Consider the following 17,245-nt stretch of genomic DNA (forward strand, 5'->3'; position numbering starts at 1 on the left):
AACTGCGGCCCAGTGGGCAGCAGGGCAGGGCCGCGTGGCTGCACAGATGGGTGGGAGTTGCCCACACAAGGTGATGAAGGAGACGTAGCCACCTGTGGCCCCACACCTGCACCTCCCCTCAGCCTGTGGGTCTCTGGGCAGCAGGCTTACCGGGACTCCAAAGCTGGCAGCCTCGGTGGCGTATTCATACACGGGTGAGGACCCCTGTGGCCGTGGCCGAATGATCTCGTCCACGGGCCCTTCGGTCACCTGGCAGGAGAGAAAAATCAGGTAGCCCTCAGCTGGCTGGGCTCTGCACAGGCCCAGGAAAGGCTGGGGGCCGTGTGAGGGGGGCAAGCCTCCTTCCCGGGGCCTCACTTACAGAGGGGTCCTCTTCCGTTTCTGCATCCAGCTCCTCAGGTTGCAGTTGCCGGCCAGACACTGCGAAGAGAGAAGCTGAGTCAGTGCAGCCCTGCAGGTGGGGAGACCAGATGGCGGCCCTGGGGGGGGGGGTTGCCCAGGCTAGTCCATGCACTGTTGGTGCCCGCATCACCCCATCCTGGACACTGGGTCTGAAAGCACATGCGGAGGGGAAGCGGTGACGTCAGGTCAGACGCAGTGAGCCCGCACGAGGGGCACTCAGGCCAAGTAGCCTTCACAGATTTCGTCTAAGAACATCACTAAACAAACACAGAGAAACACCAACCACAGCCCCGAGGGGGCCAGAATCCAGCCTCGCTGCAGTATCTGACCGATAGTGTCCAGCATTCAGCTGAAGTTACGTGACACCCAGAGAAACAGGAGCATCTGGCCCATACCAGGGAACAAAGCAACTCGCGGAAACTCTGAGCGTCCGCAGACGTGGGACTGAGCACAGACAGACAACTACTACACACGGAAAATACCGTGGCTCAGCGAAGAGACGGTGTTCTAGGGAACCAGAGATTGTAAATTTCTATTGAAATGTTTAAAACATACTACAGCGGCTCACGAGCTGATGTGACACACCACGAGAAAGAATCGAGAAGCCTGTAAATTAATAGAAATGGACCAATTTGGAGAACAGAGGAAAAAAGATTTAAGAAAGTGTCCGTGCCTATGAGGTGCGCGGGACCACGTTTGGCCCAGCCGCACGTGAGCGGCCTGAGTCTCAGGAGGAGAGAAAGGGGCGGGGGGGGAGAAAGGCGGCTGGAAGCCATCTGTAGACGCGCGAGGACACAGCCATCGCAGCAGGATAAACACACAGAGGTCCGGACCCGACACATCACCACCCACACGATGAAGACAGAACATTTTGAAAGCAATAAGAGAACCCTGAGCCGCACAGGGCGGGACGGCACGGTCAGCACCTGCCGCCCCGGGAGCCAGGAGCGGGTGCACGGACGTGCTCTCGGTGCTGACGGAGAAACGTCGGGAAGCTAGACTTCCACGTCTGGCAAAGCATCTTTCAAAAATAAAGGCAGACGAAGACATCTGCAAATGAGCAAAGCCCGGGAGAATCCACTGCTGGCGTGTCTGCCTCTCCAGCCCAGGCGCGGGAGAAAAGACACGGACGTGGGACACCAACTCGAGTCTGCGGGAGGAGCGGAGAATGCGGAAAACGCAACATCTGCGGCGAGTATGAGAGGCTATAAATATACTTTTTCCCTCTGTCCATGTCTTCACTTCTTTGAAAGACACGAGGTTGTAGGAAACAGGGGTTGGCAAACTTTTCTTGTAGGAGGCCAGACAGTGAATAGTCTAGGCTTTGCAGGCCACGTGAGCTGTGGCGGAGGAGCGGCCGCGGCCACAGCCACGCAAAGGAGCCACATGACCGTTGCAACAGCTCTAACTCCCAAAACAAGCAGCGGGTGGGGTTCGGTGCCCAGGCCCATCCTTCCACCCACAGGGAAGTCAGCCCACGGCGGACTCACCGGGATTAGCACCTACAGAGATGCAATCCGTATGTGACGATCGCGGTGGCAGCGGGGGGTGGGGGGGCACAGACGTCGCATGGAAGTTTCCGAGCGGGCACAGGTGTGGACCCTAAGTAGGCTCTGGGGTGATGGGAAGGTCCCAGGACTGCACTGTGACGATGGCTGCACAACTCCATAAAGCTACTCGAAATGACTGAATTGTACATTCACGATGGGTGGGTTTTATGGTATATAAGTTATCCCTCCATTGAGAAAACGGAAATTAATGGCACAAAACAAAAGTAATAAAATGTAAAGTTTACCATGTGTAGAAGTGAAGCACCGACGACTACAGTTTGGAGGGTGGGGTTGCGAGAATGCAAGTTACCACAAAGTGCTGAAGTTCTTCCGTTCTACGTGAGGCAGTGAACCGCGATGGCTACCGGACACAGAGCATAAGCCACAGAGCAGCCACTGAAGAAGATGCAGAGCTAATAAGCCAACAGTGTAAATGAGATGGAATCCTAAAAATACATTATCTAGAGATACCTACAATTCGTGTGTGTGTGTGTGTACATATATATAGAATGTATATTCCTGAGTAATTACATCTGTGCGAATGTACTAACTAATCCTGAAACGTGGTAAGGAAGGAGGGAGAGAGGGGCAAGGGTAAAATAGAAAGCCATTAGCAAGATGGTGGGATTTCAACCAGCCACGTTGACAATTGCATTAACTATAAAGGGACTTAAAATTCCAATCAAAAGGTAGAGATTTCAGAGGAGACTTAAAGAGGCAAGACCTATCCATATGCCGTTTCCAAGAAATGGACTACAAATGTAAAGATATAGGCAGGTTAACAGTGAAAGGAAAGAAAATATACAGCGCGCACCGACTACCCTAACATTTCATAATGATACGGGGGATGGGGGCGCGTCGGGCTCCGCACGGAATACAGTCTCCTTGAGATTCTCTGTGCCTCTCCTGCACCCCTCCCCACTGTGCACCCTCTCTTGCAATCCCAAATAAATAAATAACTCTTTTTAAAAAGGCACTAATCCATCAAAAAAAAATAATAACATTATGTTAACATTAGGCACAATAAACTTACGTCTGCCTACACCTGATAACAGAGGTTACAAACAGGGAAGAGAAAAGTGGTCTCAGTGACAGGACACTTAAATCCACAATTATGACAGGAGATCTTAACTCTCCTCTGGGCACAAAATAGGACAGGTAAGAACAGGTGAACCACCTGTGAACCAGTGGGAGCAAACCAGTGAGAGCCCTCCACCTGCTGACAGCAGAACACACGTTCCTCCTATGTGCGCATGGGACATTCACCAAGATAGACTACGTGTCTCAGTGAGTTTAGGAAAAAGGGGGGCGCCTGGGGGGCACAGTCAGCTGAGCGTGTGACTCTCAGTTTCAGCTCAGGTCATGATCTCAGCTCCGTGCTCAGCGGGGAGTCTGCTTAAGATTCTCTCTCTCCCTCTGCCCCCACCCCCGTTCATGCACTCTCTCTCTTTCTCTCGAAAATAAATGAATCTTTTGAAGGAATAAAATAAATAAAATGTTTCAGTGAGCTTAAGACAATTTAAGTCAGGCTAGGTGTTTTCTCTGATGCCTAGCGGAACCAAGACAGTATGACATAAATACAACAGATCAATGAAACAGAATAGAAAGTCCGGATAGCCCCGCACTTCTTGTGGTCGATTGATTTTTGACAAAGCAGCCAAGTTATTTCAATAGAAAAATCATAACCTTTTCAACAATGGTGCTGGGACAACTGCCTATGTGTTTGGAAAACAAAAACAAAACAAAACCCTGGACTCTTACCTCACATCACACAGAAAAAGGGATTCAAAGTGAATCACAAAGCTAAATGTGAAACCTGAGACTATAAACCTTCCAGAAGAAAACAGAGGGGACATTCTGTACCACCCTGGGGAAGCCACGTTTTCTCAGACAGGACACCAAAGGTTTGACTCACAAAAGAAAATGCGATAAATTACATTTCATCATAATTTAGTACTTCCGGTCTTGAAAGGCATTCTTAAGACCATGAAAAAGCAATGCATAGATCGGACAAAGGGTTTGTATCCAGATCGACTCTGACAATCCAAAGATAAAGACCAAACCAAACCAAACCCACCACAATTAAATATGGGCAAAACATTTGAAAGAATATCTGTCCAGAAGATACCCTGACGTCCACAAGGAAAGACGGACAACTTCCTCAGCCAGCAGAAACTGCAGACGAAACCAACAGAACAGAACAAAGATCCGAGAACCAAACTCACGCCAGGAAATAGATGCAAAACGCTGGGAAAGAGATGCTCTTTTCAGTTACTCGTGTGGGTCCGTTGGCTCTCCATGTGAAAAATATCGATCTCAACCCTATGCCAGCCACAGAAAGTATTAACTTCATGGGGATTGTAGGTTTAACAACAAAGCTTCCCGAAGATAAACAGAAATGACTTTGGGGTGGGGCAGCAATTCCCAGCCCCAAACCGAAGGTGCTAGGCCTACAGGATATGGCGGAGAACTGGTCTGCGTGCACAAGAAGTGCTTCCGTCCATCAGGACGGGGTTGAGGGAGTCAGCAGTCAGGCCATGGGCTGGGCAAGGAGTTGCAACCCACTTAGCAAACCAAAGCCTCCTACCCGGAATGTACGAAGAATTCTTGCAAACCAAAAGGAAAAGACAAACCACCCAATAGAAAAAAATGGGCAAGACAGGGGCCTGTGGCAGTCGGTGGGGCCTCCGACTTCTTTCAGCTCAGGTCGCGCTCTCAGGGCCCTGGGATCGAGCCCTGTGTCGGGCTGCAAACCCAGTGTGCAATCTGCTTAAGATCTCTCTCTCTCCCTGCCCTTCCCCCCCACTCGCACGCTGTCTCTCGCTCTCGCTCTCTCATAAATAAATCTTTAAAAAGAAAAGAAAAATGGGCAAGAAAACCTTGGAAAGGCAACTCACAAAAGAAGGCACGTACGGTCAATTAACGTCCGAACGTCACTCAGCGTGCTCGGTCACCGGGACAAGGCCAGTGAGAAGCCCACGCAGAGACCGCTCCACTCCCACAGGAATGGCAGAAACGAACGGAGTGACCTCCCGGCATGCTGTCCAGCCTGGGCAGCGACTGGAACAGCCGTCCTGAGACAGGTATGGGGTGACCTGGCACGATCACTTTGGAAAAGAGCCTGGCAGCATCTACTAGTCTAACCGTTCTACTCTACGGCCCGCAGCTCCCAATCCAAGGGTGTGCCCCACAAAAACGCACTCCCCAAAATTCACGTGCAGAAATGCCCACCTTGGGACGCCTGGGGGGCTCAGTCATGAAGCGTCTGCCTTCGGCTCAGGTCATGATCCCGGGGTCCTGGGACCGAGCCCCGCATCGGGCTCCCTGCTCAGTGGGAGTCTGCTTCTCCCTCTCCCTCTGCCGCTCCCCCTGCTTGTGCTCTCTTGCTCTCTCTCTCCCTCTCTGTCAAATTTGTACAATTTATACTCTTTTTCAAGAAAGAGTTTTTAAAAATTCTCCATGAAATGGAAATGAGGAAATGATAAACTTCATGCCAGTAAGTTTGAGCATTCAGACGAACTGGTCGGACCTGTAGGGAAGCACAGGGCCAAGGCCGCACGAGGAGAAGCAGACTCTCTCCATAGTTCTGTCCTGATCTAACAACCAAATCCCCATTCACCGCCTTTCCGCAAACACGACTCCAGCCCGACCCCCTGGAACGGAGCCATGTATTCCACAAAGACACGGCAGCGATGGACACCAGCTCCGGCATGCAGGCCCAGCTTGGGGACACGTTCTCTGCAGAGGCCCACGCTGCTGGTGACGAGGGGACACAAGCCCCGCCCACCACAGCCAGCAGGGTGCCACGTGGGAGGGGTGAGTCCCTGCCCCACGGGGTGGGCACCCAGCCCGGGGGACGGGGCAGGTTCCTGTCCCTGCAGAGCAGATGGGGGAGGCCCAGTCCCCGCATTAGTGTGGCTTTGGCGACTGCTGTCTGGCCAAGTTGCTGTGTGACCCCGAGCAAGCCCGTCCCTTCTCTGGGCCTCCATTTCCTTGTGGACGTCTGAGGGCTGCTGTGTCCCCCTGGAAGCAGGGAGATTGCCAAGGTGGGGACCAGAGAGTGGGGAGCAAGTCCCTGCCTCTGATTCCGGGCCTCGCCTCTTCTCCACGGAGCCAGCTCCCCTGCATAGCAGCTAAGGGCAATGACAGCTGACTGCACCCTACTTCCTCAGTTTCCCTCCAAGTCTGCCCAGGCCCATACCGCCAGCCCAAGGTGGGTATGCTGTGTGTAAGCAGTGAGAAGTGAGAGCCCGGGCTGGAGGAGGGGAAGCCACTTGCCCAAGATGGCTCGCCTTGGGGGGCAGGGTGCGGGGGCGGGGGGGGGAGAGGGCTGAGTCCAAAAGAGGTGGTGCCCAGACAGCCCTGCACCAGGAACAGCAGTGGGGGCGGCTCAGAGGAGGGTCTGGTCTGGGGTGGGGCTGAGGGCTCAGGAGCCCCACCCAGCAGAGGGGCTTGGGGAGGGCTGCCAATCTTCCCCGGCCCGCCCAGAAACCCAGCCGCCCTGGCCTCGCTGCCAGCCGCAGCCATTCCAGTGAGTCAGACGAGAAAACAAGAGCGGTGACCGCCCTCTCCCGGCAGGCAGGCGTGTCCCCAGAGAGGCTGCGGGGCGGAGCCGACAGGCCGGGGAAGGGGACCCCAGGCAGGGCCTCCGTACTGGGGAGGGGGCGCACCCCGGTGGAAGGCTCCCGGAGCGGGACAGGGACCGCCGGCCCTGGGAAGCTGCACCCCCAAGTCTACTCCAGGGGCGTCTCGTGGGCGTCGAGGGCCGCGACAAAGGTGTGGACAGCGTGGAGGCGGGGGCACACCCCGCACTGGGAACCTGAGCCGCGGAGCCCAGCGGGCCCTGCTCCAGCCGGCCAGCCCCCCCACGGCCCCCACGCATGGCTACAGGCCCCACACCCACCGCAGGGCCAAGAGCAGGCTCCAGGAGGGGGCTGAATCAGAGGCACAGGCTTGCTCCCCACTGTCTGTTCCCTGAGGCCGCACCGCTAGGACAGTGCCAGGCTGTGGTTTTAAGCTCTCAGTGCCTCTGCGCCCCCTCAGGCCGAACCGCCGGAGGGCCAGTGCCTGGCCCGGGGACACGCAAACAGGAAGGAGGAAATCCTGCCTGCCTGCCTGCCTGCCTGCCACGGGGCAGAGCTGCCAGGAGCCTGCCAGCCTCGGACCTGCACGCCGGTATCCCCCAGAGCATCGTCCTACCAGCTCCCAAGACCCAAGGGCCCCCTAGCCATGAGTGCAGGGGCAACCCGGCCCCCTGCCCACTGTGGACCCACAGGCAAGTTCCGGGCAGTCCAGCTCAGCAGTCATGCCGAATAATGACCGATAATAAGGTCACCAAAGGCCCCCTTCCCAGGGGAGGGCGAGGAGGTGACAGGCTGAGCCCGGCCCAATGGTTCTGGCTGCTGGTCCTGTGCCTCCGCAGATGCCCTTCCCACTCCTCGCCCTGGGTCAGCCCTAACCCTAACCCCCACGGCTTCAGACACCACTGCAGCACCCGCCTCCCGCCGGGGCTGGCACCAGGGCTCGGGCCCTACACACTCCAGGGAGGTGAACCCAAGCCCTTCGGGTGAGGGGTGAGGGTCCATGCTCCACAGGCAGTAGAACAGCTTCACTCCAGAGAATACTGGAATATTCTGGGGCAGGGTCTCAAGGAGGTGTGTCTGGAGAGCGGCCAGAGCCGAGGCAAGGTGGTATGCTGACTGGGGGACCAGGTGGAGGGGGGTGCAGAAAGTGGGGCACTTGCCCAGGATGCCTTCCCCACACTCAGCTCGCCCATGGGGCTACAGACCGAGCTGGGGACTCACCTACCAGGCCCTGGCCAGAGTAGGGCCACCTGCGGGTGGGGCAAGTTTGCTTAAACAAAACCCAAGTTTGCATGGACACAGGCTGCCCTCCAAGGGGGCCAGGTATAGTGGGCGCATTTGCATGTCGCCAGGGCAATGGTGGGCCTGGCAGACTATGAGATGGCAGGGAAGACAGCTGCAAACGGGGGCCCGGGCCCCTCCCTGGAACGCCAGCGCACAGTGCGGGGCGAGCCCCCCCACCCTGCCGCCCAGGGAGCTGTGGGGACGGGAGCCCCTGGGGCAGGCCCCCCAGTGCCCACACAGGCACACAGCACGCTCGGACCTCGCCCCATCCTGGAACCTCACGAGGAAAGCGCTGGGCTCTGGTGACGGATCATGAGACCTTCAGACTTCCCAAAGCAACAACCACAGGCAGCAAGGGCCTGCCCCCCTCCCCGCCCCTCTTCCCGGCTTCTCAAGGTAACTCTGCTGCTTGGGGAGGCCAGCCGGGCTCCTGCTCTGCCCCAGAGGCCCTAGCCTGGCTGCCTAGGTCTGGAGGGGAGCGTTGTCACCCCCCCACACACACCCACTCCCTGCAACCAGAACACGTTCACATCACCCTGCATCACTCCCAGATGCCCAGCTGGCCCACAGCTGCCTGGGTCCAGGCTCCTGCCCCCCCAGCCCTGGCACTTCTCACCTGCGCCTTCTGTTGCCGACTCACAGACCCAGCATGGCCACCCTGCTGTTGCTTCCTCTCTGTCCCCAAGCACTCAGAGCCCGGCATACAGTAGGTGCATAATAAGTGCTAGTGCAGAGAGCAGAGTGGGAAAGGAAGCGAAGGAGCAGGGCAGATCTCCTGGAAAGGGGCAAGCCACACCCAGCCTGAGGGTGCCACCGAGCTGTGGGACCGGGAGGGCAGTGGGGGACCCAGCACATCTCCTTCTGTACCTGGAGAAACTGAGGCAGGCATGCCAGCCTACCAACTCCAGAGGGCCTAGCAGCCAAAAGGAAAGTCCCCACACTCCTGCCCATCCCAGAGGCACCAGGGGGCCTGAGCCTGTTTCTCTGAGCTGAAAAGCCAGCACCCTAGACGTCCTGCCCACCTGTCACCTGTCACCTGCCACCTGCAGTGAGCCTGGGCTTGCTGGAGGCGCCGTCCCCAAACTCCGAGGGCCCTCAATGCACCAAACAAGGACCGTGGGCATCCCCTGAGGAAACCTGCCCAGCCACACGGTCCAACCTCAGGGATCTGCCTGCCCTGGGACTGCAATGGCTGTGCTGGTGCCCTCGACCACCATGAACTGAAAGGCCTGTCCCTCCAACATGGCTCGGGCAGAGGCAGGCCAGAGGGTTGGGGAGATGACAGCCCTGCTTGACCCCCACCCTGAGCCCCCCACCTGGCCCCCATAGGCCTACTGGGTGGTAAGGTGGGCAGGCACCCAAGGGCTGAACCCGGGAAGGGGGCTGGCGTCTGGGGGCTGGGGGCAGGGGACTGGGAGTAGGGCGCTGCGGACAGAAGGCAGGGGGCTTCAGGCTGGAGGCAGGGGGCAGGGGGCTGCAGGCAGGAGCACGTACAGAGGATAGCCGCAGTGGCTTACCCAGGTCGATGTCCTCCCAACTTGCCCAGAAGTGAAGATCCCAGCTGAGCTCCCTCCGGCTGCCCTCCTGGGTCCCTCCCCTCCACAGCCCTCGCTCCACTGCCCCGCCCTGGCCTCCTCTTCAGGCAGGCCTGGAGTCCCGCCAAGCCCCTGTCGCCCCAGCAGAGGGATGGGCGGCCCCCTCACAGGCCCAGAGCTGGGCCAGGCCCCGCCCCCCAGCTTCAAGGAGCTGGGGAGCCCGCCCCTCCCCCAGAGTGCCCCCCCACCCGCCCAAGCAGCTGACTGGGAAAGGAAACGCCCGCCTGGGGATGTCTGAGTCACCACCACCCGCCAGTGTAGTCCAGTCCAGTCCTGCTGTGTAGACAGGTAGGCAGGCCCAGATGTCAGACAGGACCCCCTCACTCCCAGCCAGGCTGCTCATGGGCCCTGCGCCTCAGTTTCCCTGTACATGCGGGAACAGAGGCTCGGAGCTGGCCAGGCTGGGGGACAAGCACAGCCCGAGGGGTAGACAGGCCCTTCCGAGACAGTCCTGTGATGGGCACTAATGCCGGCTCCATCTGGGACCTGAGGGCAACAGGGCCCCTCAGACTGTGTGGAGACCCCTGCCCAGGGCACAGCCAGCCCCTTCCGCAGCACAGACCACCAAGGCCAGAGCAGGGCCGGCCCAAGCCGCCCACGGCCTGGGCCAGTGATTGACCTCAGGGGAGCCCTGCTTGTCCGCCCATCTTCCTCAGGGGCAGCCTGACCCCAGCCGCCCTTCCAGCCCCTCAGCCCAAACTCAGCAGCCACCACCTCCCACAGCACCAGGGCCTCCAATGAGCCGGGTGTGGGGGGCCCTGGAACCTGCATTATTAACCCCATCCCCGGTCATCTGATGTAAGTGCTGGCTGAGACCCCAAGCCACCCACTCCCCAGAGCCGCCTACCTGGCCCATCACCGCCTGTCACTCACCCTGCTGACCCCCAGGACTCAGCCCCCACCCTGGGTGCCAAGGAGACGGGGCGGGGGGGGATACAGGTGCTGGCTCCTGGGCCCCTCCCGGCTCCAGGAGCCCCGGCAGGCCTGGGCAGGACCCTACAGGCTGCGCCATCAGCAATCTCTCGCTGGATTCCGAAGCTCCCCGTGGGGTGGGGCTCAGGGGCTGCTGGCACCAGCACCACACAAGCAGGTTGGAGCAGGCCCACACAGCGGAGGAACCCAGCCTGGGGTTCCAGGGCAGTGAGGGGTCAGGCCCAGCCCTGGGGAGGTGGTGGTGGGACGGCTGCACCCCCAGCCCTACCCACCACACCAGGCCAGGGTCAGCGAGGCAACCGCAGGCTGGGGGCTCTGGGGACCACTGAGGGCAGCAGGACCCACACCGGGACACAAGAAGCCAGGAGCGGCCTGGGGTGGGGGGACAGTAAGGGAAGTCACCTGGCCACTCAGAGGGATCCCAGGTAGGGAGAAGGCTCTGCCCAGCCCGGGCCAGAGGGCGCTCTTGGCCCAGCGTGGGCGGAGGCCCCAGGGTGGGTCCCCAGTCCAGGAAGGAGGGACGGTACCCAGGCCTCTCCCAACCTCCCCCTCTCTAAAAATTTAACGGTCACAAATGACTCTATTTACAGTGAGACAGGAAAGCTGGCCAGGCCTGCTGGCCAGTGACCTCACCCCCTCCCACAGCCCCAGACGGTTCTCACCTGGGAACTCTGTTTACTGCCTGACACCCAACAGGTCTGTCATCGCCCCCAGGGCAGGGCTGAGCCCAGCTGGAAGGGAGGCTGCTATTGGTCCAGAGCTGGGCCACCCCTCCTTCCCATCTTCCGGGACCCCACTACCCCCAGCTCCCTTGTCATTGGCCCTGTGGCCCTGGAGCACTGCAGTAGCCTGGGCTGGGCCCCCAGCTCACGAAGCGAGAGGGAGGTGCAGCCAGGAGCTCCCCACGCTGTGAGGCCTGCAGGCTGGGGCCTGTCCTCCGGCCCCGCCCTGGCCCACACCCTGTGCTCTGCTCCGCAGCCCACGCAGACCCCCTCCAGACTCTCAGTGGAGTGCGTTCCCACCTCAGACTCTGTGTCCCCATGGCAGCTAGCGCCCGAGCCCTTGGCAAGCCCTGTGCACCCCTGGCTCCCCTGCCGATGGGAGATGGGGGCTAGCAGGACCGGCGAACATGTAGGCCATCCAGGAGCACTGGGCAGAGAGTCAGGCTGGAGGCACAGGGCTCTGGGTCCAGACCACTGTGAGCTTGTAGGGGTAAGAGTCAGGGGGCCGCCTTTCATACCTTGCCCTGAGCTGGTGTCCAGTCCCCCGGGGGTCATACCCGGCTCTCCAGCAGGTAAGGTCCCCGGTGCAAGGCCTTGCCCACTTGCCTCAGTTCCCAAGGACCCCACGTGGCCAGGCAGGGTGGGCAGGCAGGTGCTGGGCCAGCTGATGGGTGTCCGCTGACCCGCCACACCACGGTCCTGAGCCCCAGGCTGTCCAGCATGTGCCCACCGATGTCCCCGGCACCCCGGGCTCCTGCTCAGAGTCAGCCTGGGAGCGCTGCTGCCGGCCGGGGCTGGGCAGGGCCGGGGGCAGCTGATAGTGAATCAGCTGGGGAGGTGGCCAGGGCCAAGCACAGCGTTCTCAGGAGATGTGTCACAGAGGAGCCCTTGGGGGCTGGAGCCACCCGGGAGTAATGCCTGCCAGAGAGGAAGCTGCCCCTCCAGCGGCCCCGCAGCCAAGTGCCCTGTGGGAGGCCGTCCTCGTCCCCACTCTGGGAGGGGTCCAGCAGGGCCTCGGCGGGAGACAGAGGTGCAGGGGTGGGGGGCGGGGCAGAGCCTGATGCAGGCGGCCAGTGGTCTGACCCCCACTCAGCGCAGCAGCCCTGCCGGGGGCTGGGGCCCCAAACAAAGGGGACATGACCTGGCCAAATGGCCAGGCCCCCGGCCCCCACCCCCCCAATGCCAGTGCCAGGGCAACCCTTCCAGCAGAAGGTGAGGCCCAGACAAGGACCCCACAAGGTCCTGTCCCCGGCCACTCCTTGCAGAACCTCGACTGTCCTCTTGGCACTGGACACCCACATCCGGTGCTGTGTCCAGGCCAGAGCGCCCCTTGTGGGCCCCTCTCAGGATTCCTGCCCCAGACCCCGGCGCAGTCCAGGAGGCCGCCAGCCGGCCTCTGCCGGTGGCCCGGAGCCCTCTCTCTGCCTACGCTCCCCTCGGTCACCTGGGTCCCTCCCGAAAGCTCTCTGGACGGGTGGCCCCATGCCTCCCCCACCCTCTCATACACACACTGGGGTCAGTGCAGGGCAGGAAGCGGGGTGGGAACCCGAGCCCTTGGGCTGGGGTGTGGGCAGGGGCCACCAAATGCCGCCCCCTGCCCCAGCCCCTCAGGCCTTTCCATTTGAGAAAGTGCCTCAAACTATTAAATATTTACCCCAGCAAGGCAGACCCTTGGCTCCCAGCCGCCTGTGGCTTCCAAAAAAAGACAAACAGAGGGAAGCCAGGAGGTAGAAGCAGGAGCTGGGCGGGGCTGGACTGAAGTCCCGAGGCTCACCGGGAGGTATGCCCAGACTCTCACTGAAAGTGCCCCTGCCCTTGGGGGAGGGGGATGGTCCGGGAGCTCAGGGTCACACAGCTGGGTGTCACTGTGAATCCAGCTAAGCACCCCCATCCCAGCTTTCCCCAGTTCCCCGCCCAGACCTCAGCTCCTCCATTCCTCCTCCTCCTCCTGCCTGGCCTCATCTCTTCCCCTGTGGACTGCCAGGAACAAACCCCGTCCTAACAGCTGGCCCCTGCCTCTCTACCCTTCACCCCTCCACGTATCCCCAGACCCACCCCATTAATCTACTTGTCATCCCCCAGCCAAAGCTCTATCCACGCCTCTTGCACTCCTGTGCTCACCCTACCACATGCATCTTCCTCCAGGAAGCCCTCCCTGACTCCTCTGTACACCCAGGGCTGGACTAATAGCAAAAGCTGTGCCTGACTCACCTCAGCCGAATAAACAATGGTACACTGTTTCCTGCTGTGTGACCTCCCACGTCCCAGGGCCCTTGACAGAGCGCCGAGTGTAGGATCTGCCTCCTCCTGCTGGGGAGATCAGGCTTTCACTCCTGGAGCGAGTGGAGGGGCCCCCAGATGGCTAGTGCCCTACCCCACCTGCCTGGATCCTTCCCCCAACACTTCCCCACCCCCAGGCTCAACCTGAAACACAGAAGCCTTCAGCCAAGGGCAGCCGTGGGAGAAAGGATACAGACAGGGTCGAGTCTGAAGGCGAGAGAGGGTTGGGCCCAGCAATCCACAGGGCTTCCTGGAAGAGGAAGCTCCTAACCAAGTCAAGGACGGAAGAGCTCCGCCAGACAGAGAAGGCCATGAGGGCATTCCTGCCACAGGCCCAGCCACGATGAGCCCCAGCGAGCGCAGCACACACCCCCTCTGGCACACAGGGGGAGGCAGGGGGCTTTGGGGCCCTGGACACTCCCCTCTCCTGAGACCGTGGGGCAGGAGCAGACTGTCCAGCTTCCGTTTTCCCATAGGGGAAGGAACTAGGGTACTGTCAGGAACACCTCTGCCAGCACCAGAATCCACCTCATCCAGCTTAGGGAGGGTCTGTACCCCCCCCCCCAGGAAGCCCTCCCCTGCTTCCTCCTAGCTGCCCGCTTCTGCCATGGACACTTCAGGCTGGAGGGGGGCGCTCCAGAGCTCTACCTGGTGGGGCCAGGCCGTGCCAACACCTGCCAGACATCTCCACGCTAAGCGTGTGGTGTGGCCACTCGGCCCCTGGAGAGCCCAGAGTGGTGTGGGGCTGGGCTCTGCCTGCCGGCTCCAAGACTCAGTGTCCCTGTCTGCAAAATGGGGACAGAGCCCTCTGCCAGTGTGCACGCCCCGGGGAAAGCTAGCAGTGTGGACAGTGTGGAGACACTTGCCACCCACACCAGCCCATGGCCTCCCTGCTACACAGCCCTAGCTCTCTGCCCCGCCTCTGCTGTGGGCAGCCACGGTCACTTCTGTTCACAGACGCAAGTTCCAGCCCGCAGACCCTTGCAGCCCCAAGCCCAGGGCCATGCGAGGCCACCAGCCCTGTTCAACAGACGAAGGCCAACACAGGGGTGCCCCACACTGCAGTGCTCTTGGGAAGGGCCCCAGAGTTACCATGGCCCCCACAAGAAGAGACCACCCAGATCCACCCTCATGGTGGGGCCTCCCTGGACCTAGTGGGCGCTTCTCAGAGTGTGGATGGGAGGGCGGCTCAGGCCAAGCCAGGGGCTTCGGGTGTGGGGCAGGGGCCCCAGGCAGGAGTAAGGGTTCCCTGTTTGCCCAGCTGCCCAGGACCCAGTTCTGCCTTGGGAAGAAACTGGTCAGCTCTGGGGAAGGAGGCGGTGTGATGGCTGGTACCCACCACAGAGTGAAGTGGGGGCAGTGCGCCCGGGTGGAGCTCCCTTCTCCCGAGTGAAGGGGCCTGGAAGGATTGGGGGGCAAACAGCTCAGATGGCCAAGGTGCCCTGAGGCAGGGCGGATCCCTGAGTGGGTGTGTTCTGGGCGCAGCCACCAGGGGGCAGCCTCCAAATGCAGGCTGGACGGGAGATGGCTTCTCCCCCAGGCTGAGGGGAGAAGCGCACCCAGGCTCTGGGATGGGTCTTCAAAAGACCTAGCATGGCTGGCCCAGGAGGGCAGGTTTGGACTGGGCAGAACGAAGAGGGAGGGGCAAGGCCTGCCCATCTCTGGCTGGCGAGGAGGGAACCAGAGCTGGGAGGACCTGGACCAAAGCCCCTGGGGGCCTTATCTGGAATGCATGTTCCCTAGTCTGTGGGAAGGCCTGGGAATCTGCATGGTGGACCCAGCCCCCAGGGGCTCTGACCCAGCAGGTCTCCTCTTAATGCCCCATGAGAGCCACGGATGTTCCCTAAGAGCTGACGGTTTCGTAGACAGGACATGAGGAGGGACGGCCCCAGGGGCCAGTCCCAGGTCACAGCAGAGAGTAAGGATCTCAGCTGGGAAGGGGTGTCCAGACCAGGGCTTTTCAAGGCAGGAAGGTGGATGAGATGGCCTTGGACCCTGCATCTTGGGAGACTCTGGGTAACTTGCGAGTGAGGGTACAGACCAGTGTGGGAGGCTGGATGCAGAGCAAAGGCCCCATGTCCTTCTGCCCCCTCCCCTTTCCCTGTGATGCAGCAGACCCCCAGGGATGTGGGCCAGGGCCTGCCACGGTCAGCAGGAGGCTGGAGGCCCATCACAGCCATTACTCTCCCATGCTTGTGCAGGGAAAATCCCTCGGACAAGGGAGGCCCAAACAGGAGGCCAGCTTGGCCTTGGTGTTCACCAGACAAATGGGCAACAGAAGGGACCGTGGGGGCTCCTGCTGCAGCTGAAGGGGCATGCCCGGGCCAAGGGGCACCCCTCCCCCCTCTGCATCAGCAGTACCATCATCTTCTAACTCTGTTCCCCAAAGAGTGGGGTCCAGTCTGCGCCACTGCAGCAAGGCCCAACCCCCCCTTGCTGGCAACTGGCCAGATGCCCTGGGTGTGGCTGCCGCATCACTGACCCAGGGCTGGAAGAACTGCCCCTGGCTCACCCCACCCTGCCCCTCAAGATGCTGAGACGCCTGGGCTCTGGAACCAGACTTTGTGCAGGGACAGACAGATAACAAAGCACCTGGCTCCCATTCTGCAGCCACAGGGATGGGGAGGGGGTAGTGCCCCATGGGCAACACCCACCTTACCTTCCCTTGCCCAGCTCTGCGTACTCTGTGGCCTGAGCTCTGACCCCACTAGGGCCCCTCACCAAGCCCCAGACCCTGCCATAGCCACCACCTAGCCACACTGTGGACCCAGACCAGCCCAGCCTGGGACTCTGGACCAAGGCCAATAGCCCTAAGTCCTGTTCCAGCCAGGCTGCTCTCCCCCAAAGCAGGGCAGAGGGCGAGCCTGGCAGCAGGTCCCCATGCCTGGTGACCCACAGCCCTCACGCCCCAACCACACGTGCGGCCCTCCCCAGACGGCCGCCTCTAGGGACCAGACAACATCCCAGAGGGCTAGAGCAGAGGTAAAGACAGGCAGGGATAGTGAGTGACAGAGGCGGGGAGCGACAGAGTGAGTGGTAGAGATGAGTCAGCGACCCAGAGAGACAAAGTGAGCGGCAGAAACGGAGAGAGGCAGAGCCAGGTAAAAGGCGAGATGCAGCAGGAGGAAGGCAGTCCCGAGCAGCCCCGAGGCTCAGAAACGCGCGCGAGACCCCGGGCCGGTCCCCGAGGCGCCCCACCCCGACCCGCACTGCGCACCCCGGCGCGCGCCCCCGCGCAGAGCCCACCCTCCCGAGGGCAGCGGGCTGCAGGCGGAGGGGAGGCGCACCGCTGCCGGGGGCTCCGGGCCAGGTGGGCAGCACCATGTGGAAACAGTCGCACATCGCGGCGGCCGGGCGGTGCGGGCCGGCGGCGGCCCGTCGCATCCAGTCGCGGGTCTCGGCTCCGGCGCGCGGGCGGCCGGGGAGCCGGTGGGCGCCGCGCTCTGCCTCCGCTGGCTTCCGCTGCCGCGGGCAGCCGGCCTCGGACTGCGGAGCCAGCCGGCGCCCCGAGACCCCGCCACCGCCCGGACCCCGCCCCGCCCCGCCCCGCCTGGTCTCATTCAGCCCATTGGCTGCCGCCCGCCCGGCCACGCCCCCGGGGCCCGCCTCCTGACCGACCCCCGCCTCAGGCCCGCCCCGCGCCCTCCGCTGGCCTTTCTGGGTCCAGACGGTTGACTTTGGGCCCCTGCCAGGGAGGGGTCTCCACAAGCCGTGCCTAGGCTCCCGGGCTGGACCAGCGCTCCGCAGTCTTACCTTCCACCCCAGCTTGTGCGGGGCATCCTGGGGGCCACAGAGGCAGCGGGAGGCCATGGGCATGTGATCTGACCTCACCGGCCCTGCCCAGGGGGCTCCCAGGCTAGAGATGTGCTCCGCTGGGTAGCACGGTGCCGCGGTGG

General features: G+C 61.2%; 1 protein-coding gene across 3 annotated transcripts in view; it reads right to left on the minus strand.

The window, feature by feature from the left end:
• The window catches only part of AHNAK2 (AHNAK nucleoprotein 2), a 37,110-nt gene extending 24,335 nt beyond the window's left edge, over positions 1-12,775 (minus strand). Inside the window, exons 1-3 of one of the 3 annotated variants that reach the window (XM_087856306.1) lie at positions 12,724-12,775; positions 362-420; positions 151-249 (exon numbers count right to left, since the gene is read on the minus strand). Coding sequence is in view for 1 of the 3 variants with exons in the window: in XM_087856304.1 (XP_087712430.1) it covers positions 151-249; positions 362-420; positions 11,588-11,624 (195 nt within the window). In the remaining 2 variants the exon portion in view is untranslated. Of the gene's footprint in view, positions 1-150; positions 250-361; positions 421-9,336; positions 9,420-11,587; positions 11,822-12,723 lie in introns of those variants that run through there. The other 2 variants (XM_087856304.1, XM_087856305.1) reach the window with 2 other exon arrangements.
• Between the last annotated feature and the right edge of the window lie 4,470 nt (positions 12,776-17,245).

Source organism: Ursus americanus, chromosome 26 (genome assembly GCF_024610735.1).
Source record: "Ursus americanus isolate L20-20 chromosome 26, mUrsAme1.1.p, whole genome shotgun sequence".
Taxonomy (NCBI): Eukaryota; Metazoa; Chordata; class Mammalia; order Carnivora; family Ursidae; genus Ursus; species Ursus americanus.